At 35.8% G+C, this 18,593-nt stretch overlaps 1 protein-coding gene and 1 pseudogene across 1 annotated transcript in view; both read right to left on the bottom strand.

The window, feature by feature from the left end:
* The window catches only part of CNTN5 (contactin 5), a 488,760-nt gene that overhangs the window by 263,440 nt on the left and 206,727 nt on the right, over window positions 1–18,593 (bottom strand). Inside the window, exon 9 of the mRNA XM_055320376.1 lies at window positions 9,371–9,552. Coding sequence (XP_055176351.1) covers window positions 9,371–9,552 — 182 coding nt within the window. The remainder of the gene's footprint in view (window positions 1–9,370; window positions 9,553–18,593) is intronic.
* Window positions 4,084–7,154, bottom strand: LOC129506571 (ADP-ribosylation factor-like protein 2-binding protein; annotated as a pseudogene).

The raw sequence follows: 18,593 nt of genomic DNA, 5'->3' as shown, positions 1-18,593 counted from the left end.
GATAGTGAGGACTTTGATCATTGATTCATTCACCTCATACTACTTAATCCTTTCTTAGTCTTAGAGGTTATCAGGGATATAGGAGCATCTATGACTTACATTTTTTTCTTTATACTGTGGTAGAGGAAATATAGTCAGTGCCATAGGATATGATAGCACAAGAAAGAAGATGTACTGAACGAACCTGCATACGAACACTATAAAGTGGGTCTAAAGGCACAATGGATGTCCAAAACTTAACCAGTTTAGAAGCAAGGAGAAGGAGCAAGAGAAAAAGAATTCTCATTTATTAAATGCTAGTCTTAGACACTGAACTACATTATCAATTAATTCTTATAACATTGATGAGAACAAATATATTTAATTTTATGAATCGGGAAACTTTGGCTCAGAGAGGTTAAAAAAATTTACCCAACGTTATACAATTAATAAGGGATAGTAATCATGTTCAAAGTCAGGTATTTCTGACTCCAGGCAGCATATAATTCTCTTATTCCACTTGGGCATATTAAAAAATGAGTTGGAAGCATTTGTTGCATTCCTACTGTGTTTTGGCTTCTACTGGTCTCTAAATGGGAATTTTGTTTTCAGTAGCTCATTGGTCTTCTAGGCAATATAGTCTGGTCTTTAAGGAGCCTTAGTTTGGTGTAGTCAGAATCTGTAGGCCTTTGAACACACTCTGAGATTCAACTTTAAGCCTATGAGCTGTCAAGCAAAAATCTTACCACGGTGAGCTTCAAATATTAATTCTGACTTTTGTGCCTGGCTTCTAAAATCATTCCTTTATAGTTATCTATATTATCTGTCATATATACTAAAAATACTGATAGGAATGGTAAGATACAAAAGCAATATTAAACTCTATTATTAGGACTTTCTGCATGCTCTCCTGTTTTACTTTGCCAGTCTACTTCATATTTCTCATGATCCTTGTAATCCAAGTATACAAGTGTGCTGTTTCCCAATCACACCCTTCATCTATCTTCTTCAAAGTTTTATTTTTCCTTCAAAGTTTTAAATCCATGCAGAATGTTCTACTTCTCTTGTCTCTTTTAATTCTACTGATAATTTAAAGTTTAGTCTAAATTATGTAAGGTTTATTAACCCTAAACTCCAAAGGAAGTCATCGGCACCTTCTTTGGACATGTTTACTTCTTAGTCTCTTGGAAAATAATCTTATTGTAGCTTGTTACTCCTGTTGCTGACTTAAACTGCTATTGGATTTTTCAGTTGTTTATGATTTGAGATGCTCATGTAGATAGGAACATCATGAGGAGCAAAGTTGACATGACATGTACATTCATTTTAGAACATAACACTGTTCCACATATAAAATTAATTAAAGGATACTGGTTAATTATATTATTATTTTAGGGTAACTATATTTGATATGTCTCTCAATGTGCTACAACTCATGCTGGTAGGTGCAGCTTATGGGAGTTGAAAAGAGGTCTTAAAAAGTTACTAAAATAAAAAAAATTAGGAATAAAAGAATTATTAAAATAAAAACAGATTGTGTCATTTGGGAAAAAATTAGAAATAAAAATAATAATTCTTCAAACATAATTTGGGTAATTCTATAAAATTTCCCTAATTTAGAGTCCTGATTCCAACATGAATTTGTCATAGGAACCAACAAGTGATGAATGAAATTAAGAAGAAATAATTTCTGCTTTCTTGTCTTCTTCAGTGTGTTACAGTGTCTGTTTGTTGTCAGCTCAAAATCTAATAGATGAGATAGATATGTAATTAAAATACTTAAATTCACTATACCAACAATTCTACAAATAAAAATGTCCTATTATACTGCCCCTGGAATTAAACAAATAACAGCAACAAAAAACCCTAGTAACTTCTTTATCTTTTTGTTAGGCCACCATTATAAGGGGTAAAAAGAAAAGAAAAAAAGAATGAGAACTAATGGTGAGGATTTTTTTTTCTAATATCAATATAGATGAGTTAACAGCAACTAACTATTCTCCATCCAACCCATGCCTTAGCTCAGCTCCTCAATATCTCACTGAGAGATAGTATCAGTGACCTCCTTATAGTTGAGGGTCAAATTCTGGTGTCATTGCAGTTCTAATTTGTAATCTGCTTTTATAGCTTATTATTAATGGGATATATAGCAATAAGCTCCTTGACCTTTCTAGACCTTGGTTTCCCCATCTGTCAAGCAGAAATATTAATTTCTAAGGGTTATTATTTTTTTTAAGATTTAATTTATTTATTCATGAGAGAGAGAGAGAGAGAGAGAGAGAGAGAGAGAGAGAGGCAGAGACATAGGCAGAGGGAGAAGCAGGCTCCATGCAGGAAGCCTGATGAGTCCCAGATCCTGGAGTCCCGGGATCATGCCCTGAGCCAAAGACAGATGTTCAACTGCTGAGCCACCCGGGTATCCCGGGTTATTATAAGTTAATGCATGTAAAGTCCCTAGTAGTTACAGTAGCATCTAAAACAAGTTCTTGGCAACTATTTGTTGCCTATTCATTAGTCCATTAGTCCTTTAATCTCTCCTCTCTTTCATTTCTTTATTTATTTTTCATGGTGGAAATGTATCTAATAAGCACATCAGCACAGAAACACACTTAGACTATAGCTCATTCTTTAAAACTATAAGAGTCAAGTGAAAAGTCAGTACAGAGGCTTATTTTACATATATATAAGTATATATGTAATTATGTATGTGTATATATATGTTATACATTGGGAATTGAACTATTACTTTTTTTCTTTTTTTTTTAGACACGTGACAACCATGTTTTCTGGTCAGTAATGTTCTATCAAACATTGTACTAAATCAAAGTAGACAGATGAATAGTAAAGCTGTGTGTTCTTTCCTACTAGTGCTGAGCTAGACTAGTGGAAGGAAGATTTTGACAGATGAAGGAACTGCAGAACCCTTACCCAACAGAAAACCTAGTGAACTGACTTATACAGAAAGGGTTTTAACAAACCTGTGGAAATGCAACATAAGAAAGGAAAAGATTTTATCCTGGACTATGCTTTTAGTGCAGCATACACATACATTCATGAGTCCCAGTGAAATAGGAACACCAACATAGAAAGCATTTTTGCTTTCAAAGTACTAACAGCTAAAAAGCACAAAGCACATAATACTGTAATCTTTAAGTCAGTAATTGTGGAAATTCCAATATTATATTTACTAGGTTAGCCTGATTATTCATCTATAAAAATATTTTTTTTCCAAAAATTCTTTTTTTAAATTAATTCATGTTTTTGAGAGAAGGAGAGTATGAGTGAGGAGGGGCAGATGGAGAATCTTAAGCAGACTCCACTCTCAAGGAGGAACTCAACACAGGACTTGATCTCACCCCTAAGATCATGACCTGAACTGAAATCAAGAATCCGTTGCTTAACCAACTGAGCCCCCCAAGTATCCTCCAAGTTTCTTAAAAGAGAATTCTAGAAACAATGAAACCAGCAGACACAGTAATTCAAGGACTACAAATGTAAGACTAAGAGTTTATTTTCACTCAACTAGCTTTAGGTAAAGGACAGCTCTCTCAGTTGACTCCTAGAGCCAAGACTAGCTGTGATAGAAGATGCTTCAGAAATCTCACCAGGGGCAGCTGGCTTAAGTAACACCCTAGATAAATACTCCCAAATAGTCAAAAATTTCTTTGAGACCACAAGCCTGAAACTGAAAGCTGTGAGTGCACAAAAAGCCAGGTGGGATATGCAGAGCTTGCTGGCCAAAGACAGTTGGAGATAGTGGGTTCTTCCAAATGCTGACATATCAGCATTTTATGCTGGGGAAGGGGCCTGGATGGAATGCTGGATTTGGGGTTGTTCCAGAGGAGCCTGACTCACAGGTGTCTAAGAAAGGGGTCTACTCAGGGAAGAGGCTATAAGTTTCTGAACACAGAAAGTGCTTCAGGAGAAACACTCGGTCTCAGGAGGGTCAAGTGATTATCTTTTGACCCATCAATACTTAACATTAAGCAAGAGTTGCAGAATAAAGTCAGACTTTCCAAGATGTAATTCTTCTATCACATTAGCCAAAACTTCTGCCAGTCTTTGGTCAACCCCAAGCAAGATCTCATTGCCTGGAGGTTGGACCTAGTGCTGAAGATCTTTCTGAGAAACTATTGTAGAAGATGATTTACAAAACAAAGCCACCACTAAACAGTTGCTTAAACCCAATTCCTTTCCTTCTTTTAAGGTTCTATAGTCCTGAAACATTTCTTTAAAAGCCAGAAAATCCATAAATGTGAGTGGCATGTAGCCACTTCATTTTATGGTGCTGTAAAGTTGTGAAAGCCACCATTTGAAATCCAAGAATCTGCTTCAGTAGTTGTTCTTCAAGATACCTTTCTACCAAAGAAATAGATTCTTTGAAAATGGGCACTTAGGTGATTTTATTCTTTCCTGTGTCTTTAAACTCCTGGTAGTACTTGTTCATGAAATTTGAAATAATTAGAACTCATCTGTCATCCATGATAATGTCCTCTACATATCCAAGCACAGTATTACATTCTGGGTCAGAGGTGGACAAGGACAGCATGAGGCTTTCTTCAGCCAAGGGCCTCTGTATTCACCCACAGGGAAGCAGGCCTGTCTTCTCTTATTCCACCCATGGCCCAGGGCCAGCCTCCTAGTAGCTCTACAGAAAACAGTCAGTCCAGCAGAGTAGCATCTGTCATGAGGCTGGGGCTTCAGACTCCCTGGAGGTGGCCAAAGGCTTGCGGGGCCCAGTGTCTCTTGTGTGCTGCTGGCATCACAGAGTGTGCTGTGGGTTACCTGACTTACATATAATCTTTACTGTGTTCCTTGAAGAATGGTGTGTCTATCTAAGCATTAATCCTTATAGCAGACAATTATAAAAATTATCCACTGTGTGCTAAACATAATGCTTAGTTATGGAAAAAATAGGAAAGAAAATAGTCTTTGTCTTGGAAAAGCTATTATAATCAATTAAAAGCATTTATAATCAAATTGCAGACATTGGAAGGCATTAAAATTTGTGAGGGTAATCACCAGAGATTTTACAAAAATAAGAATATCTATAACACTACATTGCAATGAAAATAAAACTATGTTCCTTATTGGATATTTAGTATAATGCAACGTTAATTTCTTTTAAGCATCTTGGTTATAGGTATTTTTTATTTTTTTTAAATAATAAATTTATTTTTTATTGGTGTTCAATTTGCCAACATACAGAATAACACCCAGTGCTCATCCCGTCAAGTGCCCCCCTCAGTGCCCGTCACCCATTCACCCCCACCCCCTGCCCTCCTCCCCTTCCACCACCCCTAGTTCGTTTTCCAGAGTTAGGAGTCTTTATGTTCTGTCTCCCTTTCTGATATTTCCTACCCATTTCTTCTCCCTTCCCTTCTATTCCCTTTCACTATTATTTATATTCCCCCAAATGAATGAGAACATGTAATGTTTGTCCTTCTCCGATTGACTCATTTCACTCAGCATAATACCCTCCAGTTCCATCCACGTCGAAGCAAATGGTGGGTATTTGTCATTTCTAATGGCTAATATTCCTCTAATGGAGGAATATTCCATTGTATACATAGACCACAGCTTCTTTATCCATTCATCTTTCGATGGACACCGAGGCTCCTTCCACAGTTTGGCTATTGTGGACATGGCTGCTATATTTTAATACTGATATATTTCTCATCTACATTGTCAATATAAATATTTCAGTGATCAGAGTGACAGTATTCTTACTCTACAGGATAACAAATTTTAGTTGGTGTGGCATATGACATATATTTAAACTCATAGATAACACAGCTTTATGTAATATTTTTCTGTACACAAAGTACCTTCTTGAGAGGTCCTTATATATAAAATTGCTTAAAATTGTGTGATCTTCATTCCTTTCTTTTTTCCTTCTTTCTTCCTTATTTCTTTATTCCTTATATTTTTTTAGTCTTTCTTTTCATTTATATTGGAAATATACAGACTAAAAATTTTGTGTGGCTAGATAAAATGAAGTCTTTGATTAATCATCAGAAACTAGAAGGGACAGAAATAATCAAAGAAATTATTTCATCTATAAAACTACCATATATTATAAACAAAAGACTATTTACTTAATAGAATAAATATGCAGTTTTTAAAAAGTTTTTAAAACTTTTTAAAGTTTCAATTATTAATAAAATTCAGAGTTTTTAAAAAAATTATTTATTTATTTATTTATTATTTATTATTTATTATTTATTTAAGTGAGAACAAGAGAACATGTGAACCAGCCACATGAGGGTGAGGGGCAGAGGAAGGGAAAGAGAGAGAGAGAGAGAAGCAGACATCCTCCTGAGTGTGGAGCCCCATATCTTGGGGCTCAATCTCTGGATCCTGAGATCACGATCTGAGCTGAAATCAAGAGTTGGAGTTTTAACCAACTGAGCCACCCAGGTGCCCCTAAAATTACTTTTGGTTTAAATTTTTTTTCTTTTTTATGAATATTGTTATTTAAATGTATTGGTTAAATGAGATATATAAGTTTATCTTAATTTTTATTATTTTACTACCATGGACTGCTTTATGTTGTGTTCTTTGTTGTGTTATGTTTATAATGTAGATTCTGAATTATAAATAATAAAATATGTGGTTTAAATTTATGCCTACCACCTATATTACTACATACTTTGTAATGATTTGACAAAAAAAAATATGAGACTAGAAAGGTTGCCTTAGATCCTTGGTTCATCCATTGAATCTAACATCTAACTGAACATGTAAAATATTCCCATAATTACTCTTTACAGAAGAATGTGAGCCACAGGAAAAACCTTATGTTTTCAGTACTCTGTGAATATTGATCATTTGAGTAAAAAGTGTCAGCCTCTACTTATACCAATATGTGGAGCTCAGGCTATAGATCATCCAACAGAAATCCATTCTTCTGAAAGGAGAACATTCCAAATACAAACTGTGTATACAGTACAATATTCATGCATTATGCTCTTTATTAACTGCCAAGTGGAAATGCTAGCCAAGATTCTTTCTACTTTCTACAGAGTTTGATGGGTAAGGAGAAAGGCCATCATGTCAAAGGCAACAGGTTTAAAAGTACAAATTGGGTAGATTTGTAATAATCAAGATACTTCTGGAAGTGAAATAGGTCTTGTTGTAATTGTCTCAGTGCTAAAGACATAAACTGGGACCATCCAGGCAAGATCAGGAGCAGAGTAGAAAACTACCCTAAAAAATGGGCTGTAATGAAAGGCCAAATTCTTTCAGATACTTTCCCGAATTGTCCGAAATATATAGCAGAGTGGCAAGCTGGCAGTTTCTTTTTCTAGTCTACAATCTTGATTATTTTATATCCAAAATGATGCATGCTTTGGGCAGGTTTGTCCTTCCTGGTTGGCCTACTGTGTACATCTAATTGTGTGTGACAAGGAGATCCCACACTTACTTCTTAGTAGCATACTCTCTTAAAGTAAATCAGTAATATTGAGTGATATCAGTTTTTTTTCCCTATTTTCTTGGAAATAATCATTACTGCTATGAATCATGTAGCTGGAATGGGGAGAAGTAAAAGTAGAGTAGTGTCATATAGGAGCTTCTGTCTCAAACTATAAATCTAATTATAATTTAGGGGTGGGCCATTTTTCACCTCACAGAAAGATTTGGAACTTTTCCCAAATAGCCTTACAAGTAACAGGCAGTCCTTCTGTTGTTTTTTTTTTTTTTTTTTTTTTTTTGTTCTGGTGGAACATTTGTCTTTCAGTATCAGCTTTTTATCTATAGAGAAACTAGTATCATTTCAGACTTTTGAGGATAAACGGATATGATAGGAATGTTACCGATATGATTCAAGTCAAATCAAACATATGATCTGAATGTTAATTGTTGTTCACTGGGGTGCAGAAGCAATGATTTTTTCCTATGGGTTAATGATAATAAGAAATCATGAACAGTTTGTGAGTTTCATCAAACTATAATACCCATGGCCTAAAATAAACAAACCAGTGTAGTATTTCAATCTTACAAACTTCTAAACGACTTTGAGTCTTTTTCTCAGAATATTTTCCCCTGTGTAGCCTTTAGAGAAAGGTTTGAGGAAATCCTTTGGAAAGCTTTCCCTGAATCATCCCAGTAGAATGCAATAGACTATGTTCCCATAATCTTTTGCACATTCTTTTATCGCAGCAGACAGCATGCTCTACTCTAAGGTGGGGTTTGTCATCTAATCCAATGGACCAGGACTTCCTTGAAAGCTCTACTGCTATTATATAGAGCAATAATAGGCACTTAATACACATTAATTGAATAAATGCATGAATGAAATGTGCATGGTATATTCAGTAAGGCTGGATGGCTGAAATCCTAAAGGAGTTATTAGAGATAAGGAAAGAAAAAACAAGCTGAATTCAGATATTAATATTTCAAACTATGCTTTAAGGGTTCCTTTGAAGGATGTTAGGCTTTTTAGGAGAGCTGATCTTGAGATACAGTGACAGTTGTAGTTGTTGGTGGATTTAACCAAATATGCAATTTGGATAACTTGATATTGAAAGAATCTGAATTTTCTTATATGAATGCTCTGATCATAGTATTTCTCTTCTTCTTCTTCTTCTTCTTTTTTTGAGTATCCCCATCTAGGAAATAAGAATGCTATCACTTGCCTATTATGCCTAATATATATCTTATAAACAAATGTGAAAAGTAGATACAATTTATGATCCTTAGAAGTAAAGATGAGATAGTAGATATTTTCCCAAGTAGATTTTCCCAATTCTTACACACAATTTTTTTGGCTCCTTGGAATTTTGGACAACATAAATGTTTGTGTGCTGTAGAGGTTATTTATCATATAGATGTATTAATTTAGGCCAGGGGTCAGCAATTTTTTTTCTATAAAGGACCAAATAGCAAATATTTCAGGCTTTGCAAATCATCCACTTAATTCTGTCTCAGCTACTTCATTCTGCATTTCAGTGCAGTAGCTGGCATAGGCAATATGTAAAAAAGTGGGTGTGGCTGTGTTCCAATAAATTTTATTTACAAAAAAAGTGACTGCTGGGCAGGATTTGGTTCATGTAACTCCTGACTCAGGCCAAAGGTGAGAATAAATTAATGAAGGTTACAAGATATTTGACTTATCAGAGAATGGCTTTCATTCCAGGAAAACATCTCATTTTTAAGTATATCAACTCTCTGCTGTACAAAGAACCTGATAATTCCCCATTCATTTTTAATTTAAAGCATTTCTGTGTATAGGATAATTTTACATGATGTTTTACTATGCAAAAGAAGTATGATTATAAATTATTACTTGGTTTTTATGTACTACTTAGAAACAATATTCAGTTCAAATTAATTTGCATTTTCAGTTTGACTCGGGACTAGGGCATTATGCTTTGCTGAGAACACTTACTGTATACTTGTAATTGTCCACGAAAGGAATTTTTTCCACGTGAGTTTTCAGCTCTGCACTCATACAGGCCTGCATCATCCAGTTGCACGTTCGGGATTTCCAGCACTGCCTGAGATTTCCGCAGACGTGCCTTACTAGGAATATAACCATTAACCTTCATCCATGTGATTGTTGGAACTGGGCTACAATAAGGAGCAAAAATACCGTTAATACGCTTTCTGCTATTAGGAACATAGATTCTATTATCTGGTAATTTAAGCACTTAATAGGCTGAGCACAATAAAGTGTAATCACAATTAGGGACCACGTGCTGGTTGATATACTTCACTTTCCATGTGAATTGTCTGGTAAGTAGTTACATTCAGGGAAAATAGTTTCCTTTTCTTTCATATATCAGTAAAGCAATTCAGAGACAATATTTTGTACATTTTAATACATCACACTTTATTTTAAAAACTTTTTAAATTGCATGAATGGCAAAGTAATTTGGTGAAATTACAAAAGTAATGTATAATTATTCCAGGACATTACACAAAAGACTCATGAACTAAATAAATGAACTAAGAACCCTTTTTATCCCCACCTCCACAAATATGTTCTTTTTGCAACAACAAATATAGATTGCATGTAAACTCACACTGTCTTTATGATGTATATGTGCCCATATATTTTTGTTATTTTTGTTTTGTTTAAAAAACATAAGTTGTATACTTGATATTTTATAACTAAAAAATCAAATTCAAGATCCTGAGTTATTCTAGCTAATAGCTGCATAACATTCCATTATATAGATGTATCAGAATTTAATCAACCATCCCCTATAGTTAGGCATTAAGTGTAGTACCAGGTTTTTTATTTTTTCTTTACTTTTTTTACCACTAAGAAATGATATTGCTATAAAGAACCTTGCACATACATCACTTACTATTGCTTTTATTTCCTGCAGCAGACATCCACAAAAGTGAAATTGATGGATCAAAGGGCATGAATATTTTTCATTTTAATAAGTATTGCCAGATTGTATTTCAATAATATAGTAGCAGTTTTCATATCTACCAGTAATAAATGAATCTGTTTCCCCATATCCTTGCAACCATTTTACGTGCTCAATCTGTTTAATTTTTGTCAATACTGAAAAGTAAAAATGACATTTTGTGGCTACTTTAATTAATATTTCTCTGAACTCAAAGAAGATTGAACTTTTTTTAGACTTTTACTGGCTATTTACACTGCTTTTCTTTGAACTGTTTGCTTAAATTATTTTCCTATTTTTTTCCTTAATTTTTCTATTTGTCTATTTGTAATTTTAAAAATGTATTTTTTAGAGTTCTTTGTATATTAGAGCCATCAAGACTTTGCTTCTCAGAAAAATTCTCCCTTAGTGTATTCTTAGTTGATGATGGCCTCTCTGATATATATATATATATATATATATAATATTTTATTTATTTATTCATGATAGACAGAGAGAGAGAGGGAGAGAGAGAGAGAGAGAGACAGAGAGAGACAGAGAGAGACACAGGCGGAGGGAGAAGCAGGCTCCATGCAGGGAGCCCAACGTGGGACTCGATCCCGGGACTCCAGGATCGCGCCCTGGGCCAAAGGCAGGTGCTAAACCGCTGAGCCACCCAGGGATCCCCTCTCTGATATATTTTTATGAACATTTTTGGGAGAAACAAATATATCTATAGTTTCCTTCACAACTTCTAAATTTTTGTTTGTTTAAAAAATTATCTGTAAACCTAAATTTGTGTTCATATTGTTCACATTATTTCTGGCCATATTTTGTTAGTTTTCTTTGTTTTTTTGCTTTTTCTTTACAACATTTGGTATCTTGTCTGTCATATAATTGATCTCATGCACTTGAATTTGTTTCAGGCTTCTCAATTCTGTTCCACTGATTTATTTATTACTGTTTATATTTAATGTACTTTATGACTTAGACCCAGTCTACTTTCTCAGTTTGATTTCTCACTACTTCCTTTTGTATCTCCTGACCCAGAACACATCTCTCTGTGTTTCCAATTATATCTGTTCAAATCCTACTAATCCTTTGAGGCCCATCGTTAATGCCTACTCTTTAGCAAAGTCCTTCCTTATTTGTGTAGTCTGCAGGGATTTTTCTTTTCTTTTTAAATAACAAAGTGCTTTGTATATTTTTTTATAACACATCTCATAACATTTTACCATGGATAATAATTGCTAAGTGTAAGATTTTTTTACACTATTTTTTTCTTATAGAAGGGATAGCAATATTCACTATTATAAACAACGATAAATATCTTGTGTATTTTGAAAAATTTGTTTATTGTTCCTTAGCAATAAAGCATAGAATTGAAATTTCTGGATTAGAGTTGATAGCTCTTCCTGTTTGTTTAGGTAGATACATATATCCAACATCCAAGAGGATTGAACCTTGCATTTTGGAATATTTGCATTGGAATGGCATATCATTCTTTTAATATGTATTAAAATTAATATGTGATTTTAATTAGGATTTTTTGCATCTACATTCAATGGTGAGATTATTTCCAGTTTATTGGGTTTATTGGTTTGTGTGTGCTTTCTCATTAGTGAGTTAGTGGTTGGTTTGTTTACTAGCTATTTCTGACAGATTTGGTATCATAATGATGGATGATAGCTTAGTGAACATGCCAAAAGTATTCCTCTCTTTCTGTAGCTTAAATAATAGGCAGATTATATGTTCCTTAGGATACTGATAGGATTTTCAAAAAAAATCACCTGGGTCTGCAATCATTAGTGGCAGCTTGTTTTCTTTTTGTAAAGATTTCTTTTATTTATTTATTATTTATTTATTTATTTATTTATTTATTATTCATTCATTCATTCATTCATTCATTCATTCATTCATTCATTCATGAGAGACACATAGAGAGATGCAGAGACAGGCAGAAGGAGATGCAGGCTTCTGGTGGGGAGCCTGAGGTGGGACTCCAACCCAGGACCCTGGGATTGCCACCCGCAGCCCAATGCAGATGCTCAACCACTGAGCCACCCAGGAGCCCTAGTGACAGTTTTTTTGATAATGTTTTTAGTTTCTCCTAGTTTTCCTTAATTTTGTTCTGCTTGTGTCAATTTAAGCAATCATGTTTTCCTAGGAAATCAAGTATTTCACTCATAATTTCAGTATTTTAGCAGTAAGCTGAATAATTAATTTTTAAAATTATTAAAAATTCCTCAGTCATGAGTGGCAGACTTCTTGGAGATAAAAAAGCTCTGCAACTACATGTTATTTAATATCTTATTTCTTTAGTTCCCTCAAATGTAAAATATGGTGGAAATAATATGACCTATTTCAAAGTATTTGTGAACATTGTTTAAAGTACTTGGCTCAACTGGGCGTTATTCTGTATGTTGGCAAAATGAACACCAATAAAAATAAATTTATTATTAAAAAAATAAAAAATAAAGTATTTGGCTCAGAGCAAGCAGGCAAAAAGCATATTTGCAATTTTATGATGATGCTTGGATCACCTTCATAATTTTAGTAGTACCTGTTTACTCCCCACCCCTCACCCTCACCCCTACCGGCAGGTCTTTCAGCTTTGTGTGTTGATTAGGAGCATGGAATTTGGGGAATGCAATTTAGATTAAAATACAATTGGAACACAAAGATGCTATGTGATCTTTGGAAAGTTATCTAAGTTAATGAATCTAATTTCTCCATCTGTAAAATCGACATATTTATTTGCTCCTTCAGAATGCAAAGATCTTGAGGGCAGTGGCATTATTTCTCTTGTTCATCATTATGTTTACAGTGTCTCATAGAGTGCTGGGCACATAGTACTAAATAGATGTTTATGAAATAATGATTGTCATAATATTATTTTGAGCATTAAGTGAGCTATGCTCTTGTAAATTACTTAGCAAATATGTTGCAAATAGTAAGCACCCAATAAATGTTAGATATAATGATTTTAAATAATTAGCTTTTTCAAAGTTCGTTTATTTTATTGGTCTTTAAAATAAGGATTTTGAGTTTTTTAACTTTTTGCTTGAATTCAGGAGTTTCCACTTTTTTATTTACTTATTGCTCTTTCTTGATCAGCACATTTATATTGTACTTCTAACTTCTTGAGCTGAATAATCAATATAGTTATTATTTATGGTTAATAATAAAAGCATATGAAACTGCCTTTTCCTTTGATATCAGACATAGCCATATGCCATGTTTTGATATGTAAAAAGAGTGACTTGTACCATTTCTGTTTTTTGAAACTGTTGAGGCAATCTTTGTAGCTAAATATAGGATGAATTATTGTAAGTTACATGTCTATAAAAAGTTATATTTTATTTATGGTAAAAGTTAAAAACTAGCTTTTATGCATTTTTAATTAAATTGTGTAATTCAATTATTTTAGTGTTTTCCATTTTTTTAACTAACTTTTGTCAAAATAAACCTTCTGTGGAATTTTATATTGATCAGAAAGAACATGTAATTAAAAAAGAGTAGAGAGGTAGTATGTTCTAAAGTTCTTTTCCTTTGGGGAGGACAGATAAGATATTAACTCTAGACTTTAAGAATGAGTGGTAAAAAAAATGCATGGTAAAAAAAGTGCATGGTAAAATTAATAGGTTAACTAAAGGACTATAATTTTCCAAAAAAATATAGTGTACAGCACAGAGCAGAAAGCTTAGCTCTTCCCCAAATCCAATTTTTTTTCTCCTGGACATGTGTTTGCCTTTTTACTAGGCAAATAGGCATGACCAAGTTGCTGCTTTCTGACCCTGAAATCTATTGGAGCTGTTCCACCAAAAGTCTCTATTCTATCTTTCTCTTTGCCTATGTGGGTATTGATGCCCAGGACAATTTTGGAAGTCAGGAGTTGAAGGTAGCAGAGACTAGGTCTTTAAATAACTGTGTAGAGGAAAGTGTCAAGCTACTACCTCACCAGTGCGAATCAATAACTCTCTGTATTCTGTGTGAATAATATATAAATGTTTATCTTGCTAAGACCATAATACTTAAAAGCTTGTTTGTTATACTCAGCATTATTTTGCTAATATAGAAATTGTCATAAAAATAGATAACTGTCATAACAAGACATAAAATATTTGGAACAGCCAGGATGAAAAAGATAAGGATCTGATACTGGGGAATGAGAAAATGAACACCTTGTTATGTAGTGGCAAAACAATCTGGTAAAACTTCATCTTTGATAACTTGGAAAGGTCAACCAAATGCTTACATAGGCTAGTGAAGGAGTTAGAAAATAGAATATTAAAAGTGTGTGTGGATTGTTACTAGCTTTATTCATCAAAGTATTAGAAAAAAGAGATGAGGTCGGTATAATACTGGATGGACTGTCAGCAGAATTAATGCAAGTAGAAAGACTGTACAATGTGGGACCTTGGTCAGTAAAGCAGATTAAGTGCAAAAATGGCCTGAAGTCTCAATCACTCTCTATATCCACATCTTTTACCATGTAACTTTGCAGGTTTTATCATTTTAAGATCGAGCCTGTTAACCAATACTTTGAGTCTGGGTTGCCTTATGACTTACTTTGGTTATTAGAATGTAGCTTTACAAAGATTTGTGTGCTTTTGCTCTATCTCTTGGACCCTTGCCTTTGCCATGAGAACAATTTAAGTTAGCCTGCAGGAGAATGAGAGAGCACATGGAGCAGGGCCACATTGTCTAGACAAAGGACATTTAAGGCCAACCAGCTTCCAATAAACCCTAGAGCTGATGTTGTGCCCAAGATTGTAAATCCGAGAAACCACCAAGGAGCCGACACTGATGTAATCACATGAGGGTTTAATCACAAGCTTGATCTTGGGTCCAAGTATACCCGACACAGCAGAGCAGAGACTTGGACCCTGAGACTAAGAAGCATAGTAGTGTTATAGGGGTCCGTGGCCAATGAGATTGTAACATACATAGAAAGTTGCACAGTCATGTCGGTCCACACGCAGGTGGCCAATTCCTAAGTGTGCTGGTTTCTGATAAGGGTGTGCTTAATAGCTAAACTAGGGTGAGGGAATGCCTTAAACAATAGGCAGGTCGTGTGTGGGGTGGGGGGGGCGGTTTACATGAGATGGTGGGTGTAGCACAAAATGGAGTTAGTCCTGCTCTGCTTGTCCAGGGGTAGGGGATTTTTGTTAGATTTCCTGGGTCCCACACTGACATATTTATGAACTAGTTCAATTGTTATCAGCAGAACCACACAGCCCATTCTCTTTTGTTATAAATAATAAATGGTTATTCATTTAACCTTATAAGTTTTGGGGCGTTTTGTTATGCAGCATTGCTGTGGCAATGCATAACTGATTGAAATTATATTAGAAAATCTCACTTTTTTATAGATCTTAGACAGTAAGAAATAAGAATAAAAAGACATAGAGTACCAGGGGGCCATTAAAAATCAATCCCATGACAAGTTAAGGGTTTTTGGTCTTCCCGACCAAGCCTGATAGCTTGGCTTCAAGATAGCTGCCAGTATATTGAGAAAATAAGGCATGGGGACTGAATTATTTCTAGGGAATAACCTTAAATGGAGTTACTAATACATGGAATTGAGTGGAAGCAAATAGGTCAGAAGCCAATTACATATTGAGATAACTGCATTGCCAAAGACATCAGGAGTCTGAACTTAAAACAACAAAGCTTTGAGTATTTGAGTCTTAAAACAAATTTTAGTTTACCAAATGTAGACCAACAGGACTTTGAGCTACACAATTTGACCCCACAGGAGGGAATATTCCTCAATACACATTTCAATCATGGCTATGGAGAAAAATGAAAAGGAAAATGTCAGGGAGTAGAACCAAGATACCCTGAATGGTAAACAAGACAATTTCTTCCAAAGAGTGATATTGGTGTCGAATTAAGGACTTCCTTACATTCACCCCATGCCCAAGCAAGAGGGGCTTTAAAATGAATGATTTTACAAGATAATTTAAATTTGTAATGGACCCGTGACTAGCTTGGTTCTCTCATTTTTCTCTTTTCTAAATGGAATATTTTTTCTGTGGATAATCAATTCTTGTTCCACCACTATGGAAGGGCACAATTTTTCTTTAAATACTTATGTTACAGAATCAGAGTAATCTATATCTGGACCTGATGGAGACCTGGAAATCTTGGATTCAAGTGGATGCAGAGACCAGATGTAATTTGATTTGCCTCCCTTGGGGAAGGGGTGAATACATTCAATGAGTGGGAAGAATTCAGTTGAATTCTTTGTAAGAATAGACTGGCTAAGTGTTCAAAACACAGATTTCCTTTTTTTCCTGGGAATGTAATTAGACTTTATTTTCTAGTATCCCTTAGTCAGGGGCATGTGATTGAGTTTGGGCCAATAGAATAAATAAAGAACAATGTACCAACCATCACATAGGTACCAAAACCTCCACATGATCCCTCAGTTTCACTTTTTCCCCAATTCATGGTAACTATTGGAGAAAAATAAAGAGGAAAATGTTTTTATATACTAATAGGAGAAGAGAGATTTTTTTCTAACAATATTTAAAACATTGTTATCCTTCAAAAATATTGATGGATTTAACTGCATTAATATTAAAAATTTACTTTCATTAAAGGATACAACCTGGGAAAACTTAATTGCCACACAAATAACTGACAAAGATTAATAGATTAAATAAAGACCTCCAACAAGTCTATAAGAAAAACAACTTTTAATAATGAGCAATAGCCAAACAGCATAAATGATCAAGAAACATGAAATTAGTGATTAGAAAGATGTAAATTTAGACCACAATGAAATTCCATTTCATACATAACAGATTAGCAAAAACTTGTATCTATATTTATACACACACATAAAGGGCACTTCAACCAGTCTTAAGGGTTAACTTGCTTAAGTGTGGGATAACACACTCCTTACTCACTTACCTAAATCCCTGGATAAGTAGCAAACAGGGCCTTGAGGAGTGAAGGTCCAAAACTTTCCCAGGCCACAGCAACTAGCAAGTCTGTTTGAAGCTGCCTTGGCTTTCTGATTAGCCTAGCAACGTTTTTTCAGCAAAAATTTTTTTTCCCTCCAGGTCGCACAAATGATTTTAATAACCTCCCTTTGTGTATCTGTGGAACTTACCCTCTCTTGCAGAAAGAACAGAGAACTTCTGCACATCATGAAATAAAGAACTAGACATCTTCCCCCACACACAATTCCCAAACACCAAGATAACATTTGTTATCTAACAGCATCAATTTTGTACATAATCAAGAAGTGTTGCAGACCACTGCACTCCCATTATTGACTGACTACCATAGGCCCCCCTTAAAAGTCCCTGGATCAGGCAGAAACCTTGAAGTTGGCTTTTGGACAATCATCCAACCTCTCCCCAGTTGGTGGGACTCCTGAATAAAGTTCAAATTCCTTTCTAGTCAAAATTTGCCTCTTGAGTATCGGCTTTTCCACCAACAAGTAGTTGAACTTGGGGTTTGATATCAAATACACACACAGGTATGATTTAAAGTAGAATTCTTGGGGGAGGGGCAAGATGGCGGAAGAGCAGGGTCCCCAAATCACCTGTCCCCACCAAATTACCTAGATAACCTTCAAACCATCCTGAAAATTTACGAATTCGGCCTGAGATGTAAAGAGAGACCAGCTGGAATGCTACAGTGAGAAAAGTCCGCGCTTCTATCAAGGTAGGAAGACGGGGAAAAAGAAATAAAGAAACAAAAGGCCTCCGAGGGGGAGGGGCCCCGCGAGGAGCCGGGCTGAGGCCGGGGCGAGTGTCCCCAGGACAGAAGAGCCCCGTCCCGGAGGAGCAGGAGCTGCACCAACCTTCCCGGGCGGGCGGAAAGGGGCTCGCAGGGAGTTGGAGCAGGACCCAGGAGAGCGGGGATGCCCTCGGGCTCCCTGGGACACTAACAGACACCTGCGAGCGCAGGAGAGTGCGCCGAGCTCCCTAAGGGCTGCAGCACGCACCGGAGCAGTTCGGAGGGGCTCGGGAGCGGCTCCAGGGAGGGAGCTGCGGGGCGGGAGCGCGAATCCCACAGCGCAGGCCCCGGAGCACAGGGCGCCGGGACACAGCCCAGGATCCGGCCTCCCCCCGGGACAGGCAGAGGCCGGGAGGGCCCAGGACAGCAAGGACGCTCCTGCCCGGAGCTGAGCAGATCAGCGGCCCCGCCCCGGAGCCTCCAGGCCCTGCGGACGGAGAGCCGAGAGCCCCGAGCCCCGTAGTTCCTGCGGAGGCTGAATCCAGGCTTCCAGACTTGCCATAGCAACTG

Source organism: Nyctereutes procyonoides, unplaced genomic scaffold (assembly GCF_905146905.1).
Source record: "Nyctereutes procyonoides isolate TBG_1078 unplaced genomic scaffold, NYPRO_anot_genome, whole genome shotgun sequence".
NCBI classification, from domain to species: Eukaryota; Metazoa; Chordata; class Mammalia; order Carnivora; family Canidae; genus Nyctereutes; species Nyctereutes procyonoides.
This window is presented reverse-complemented; position numbering and strand designations above follow the sequence as displayed.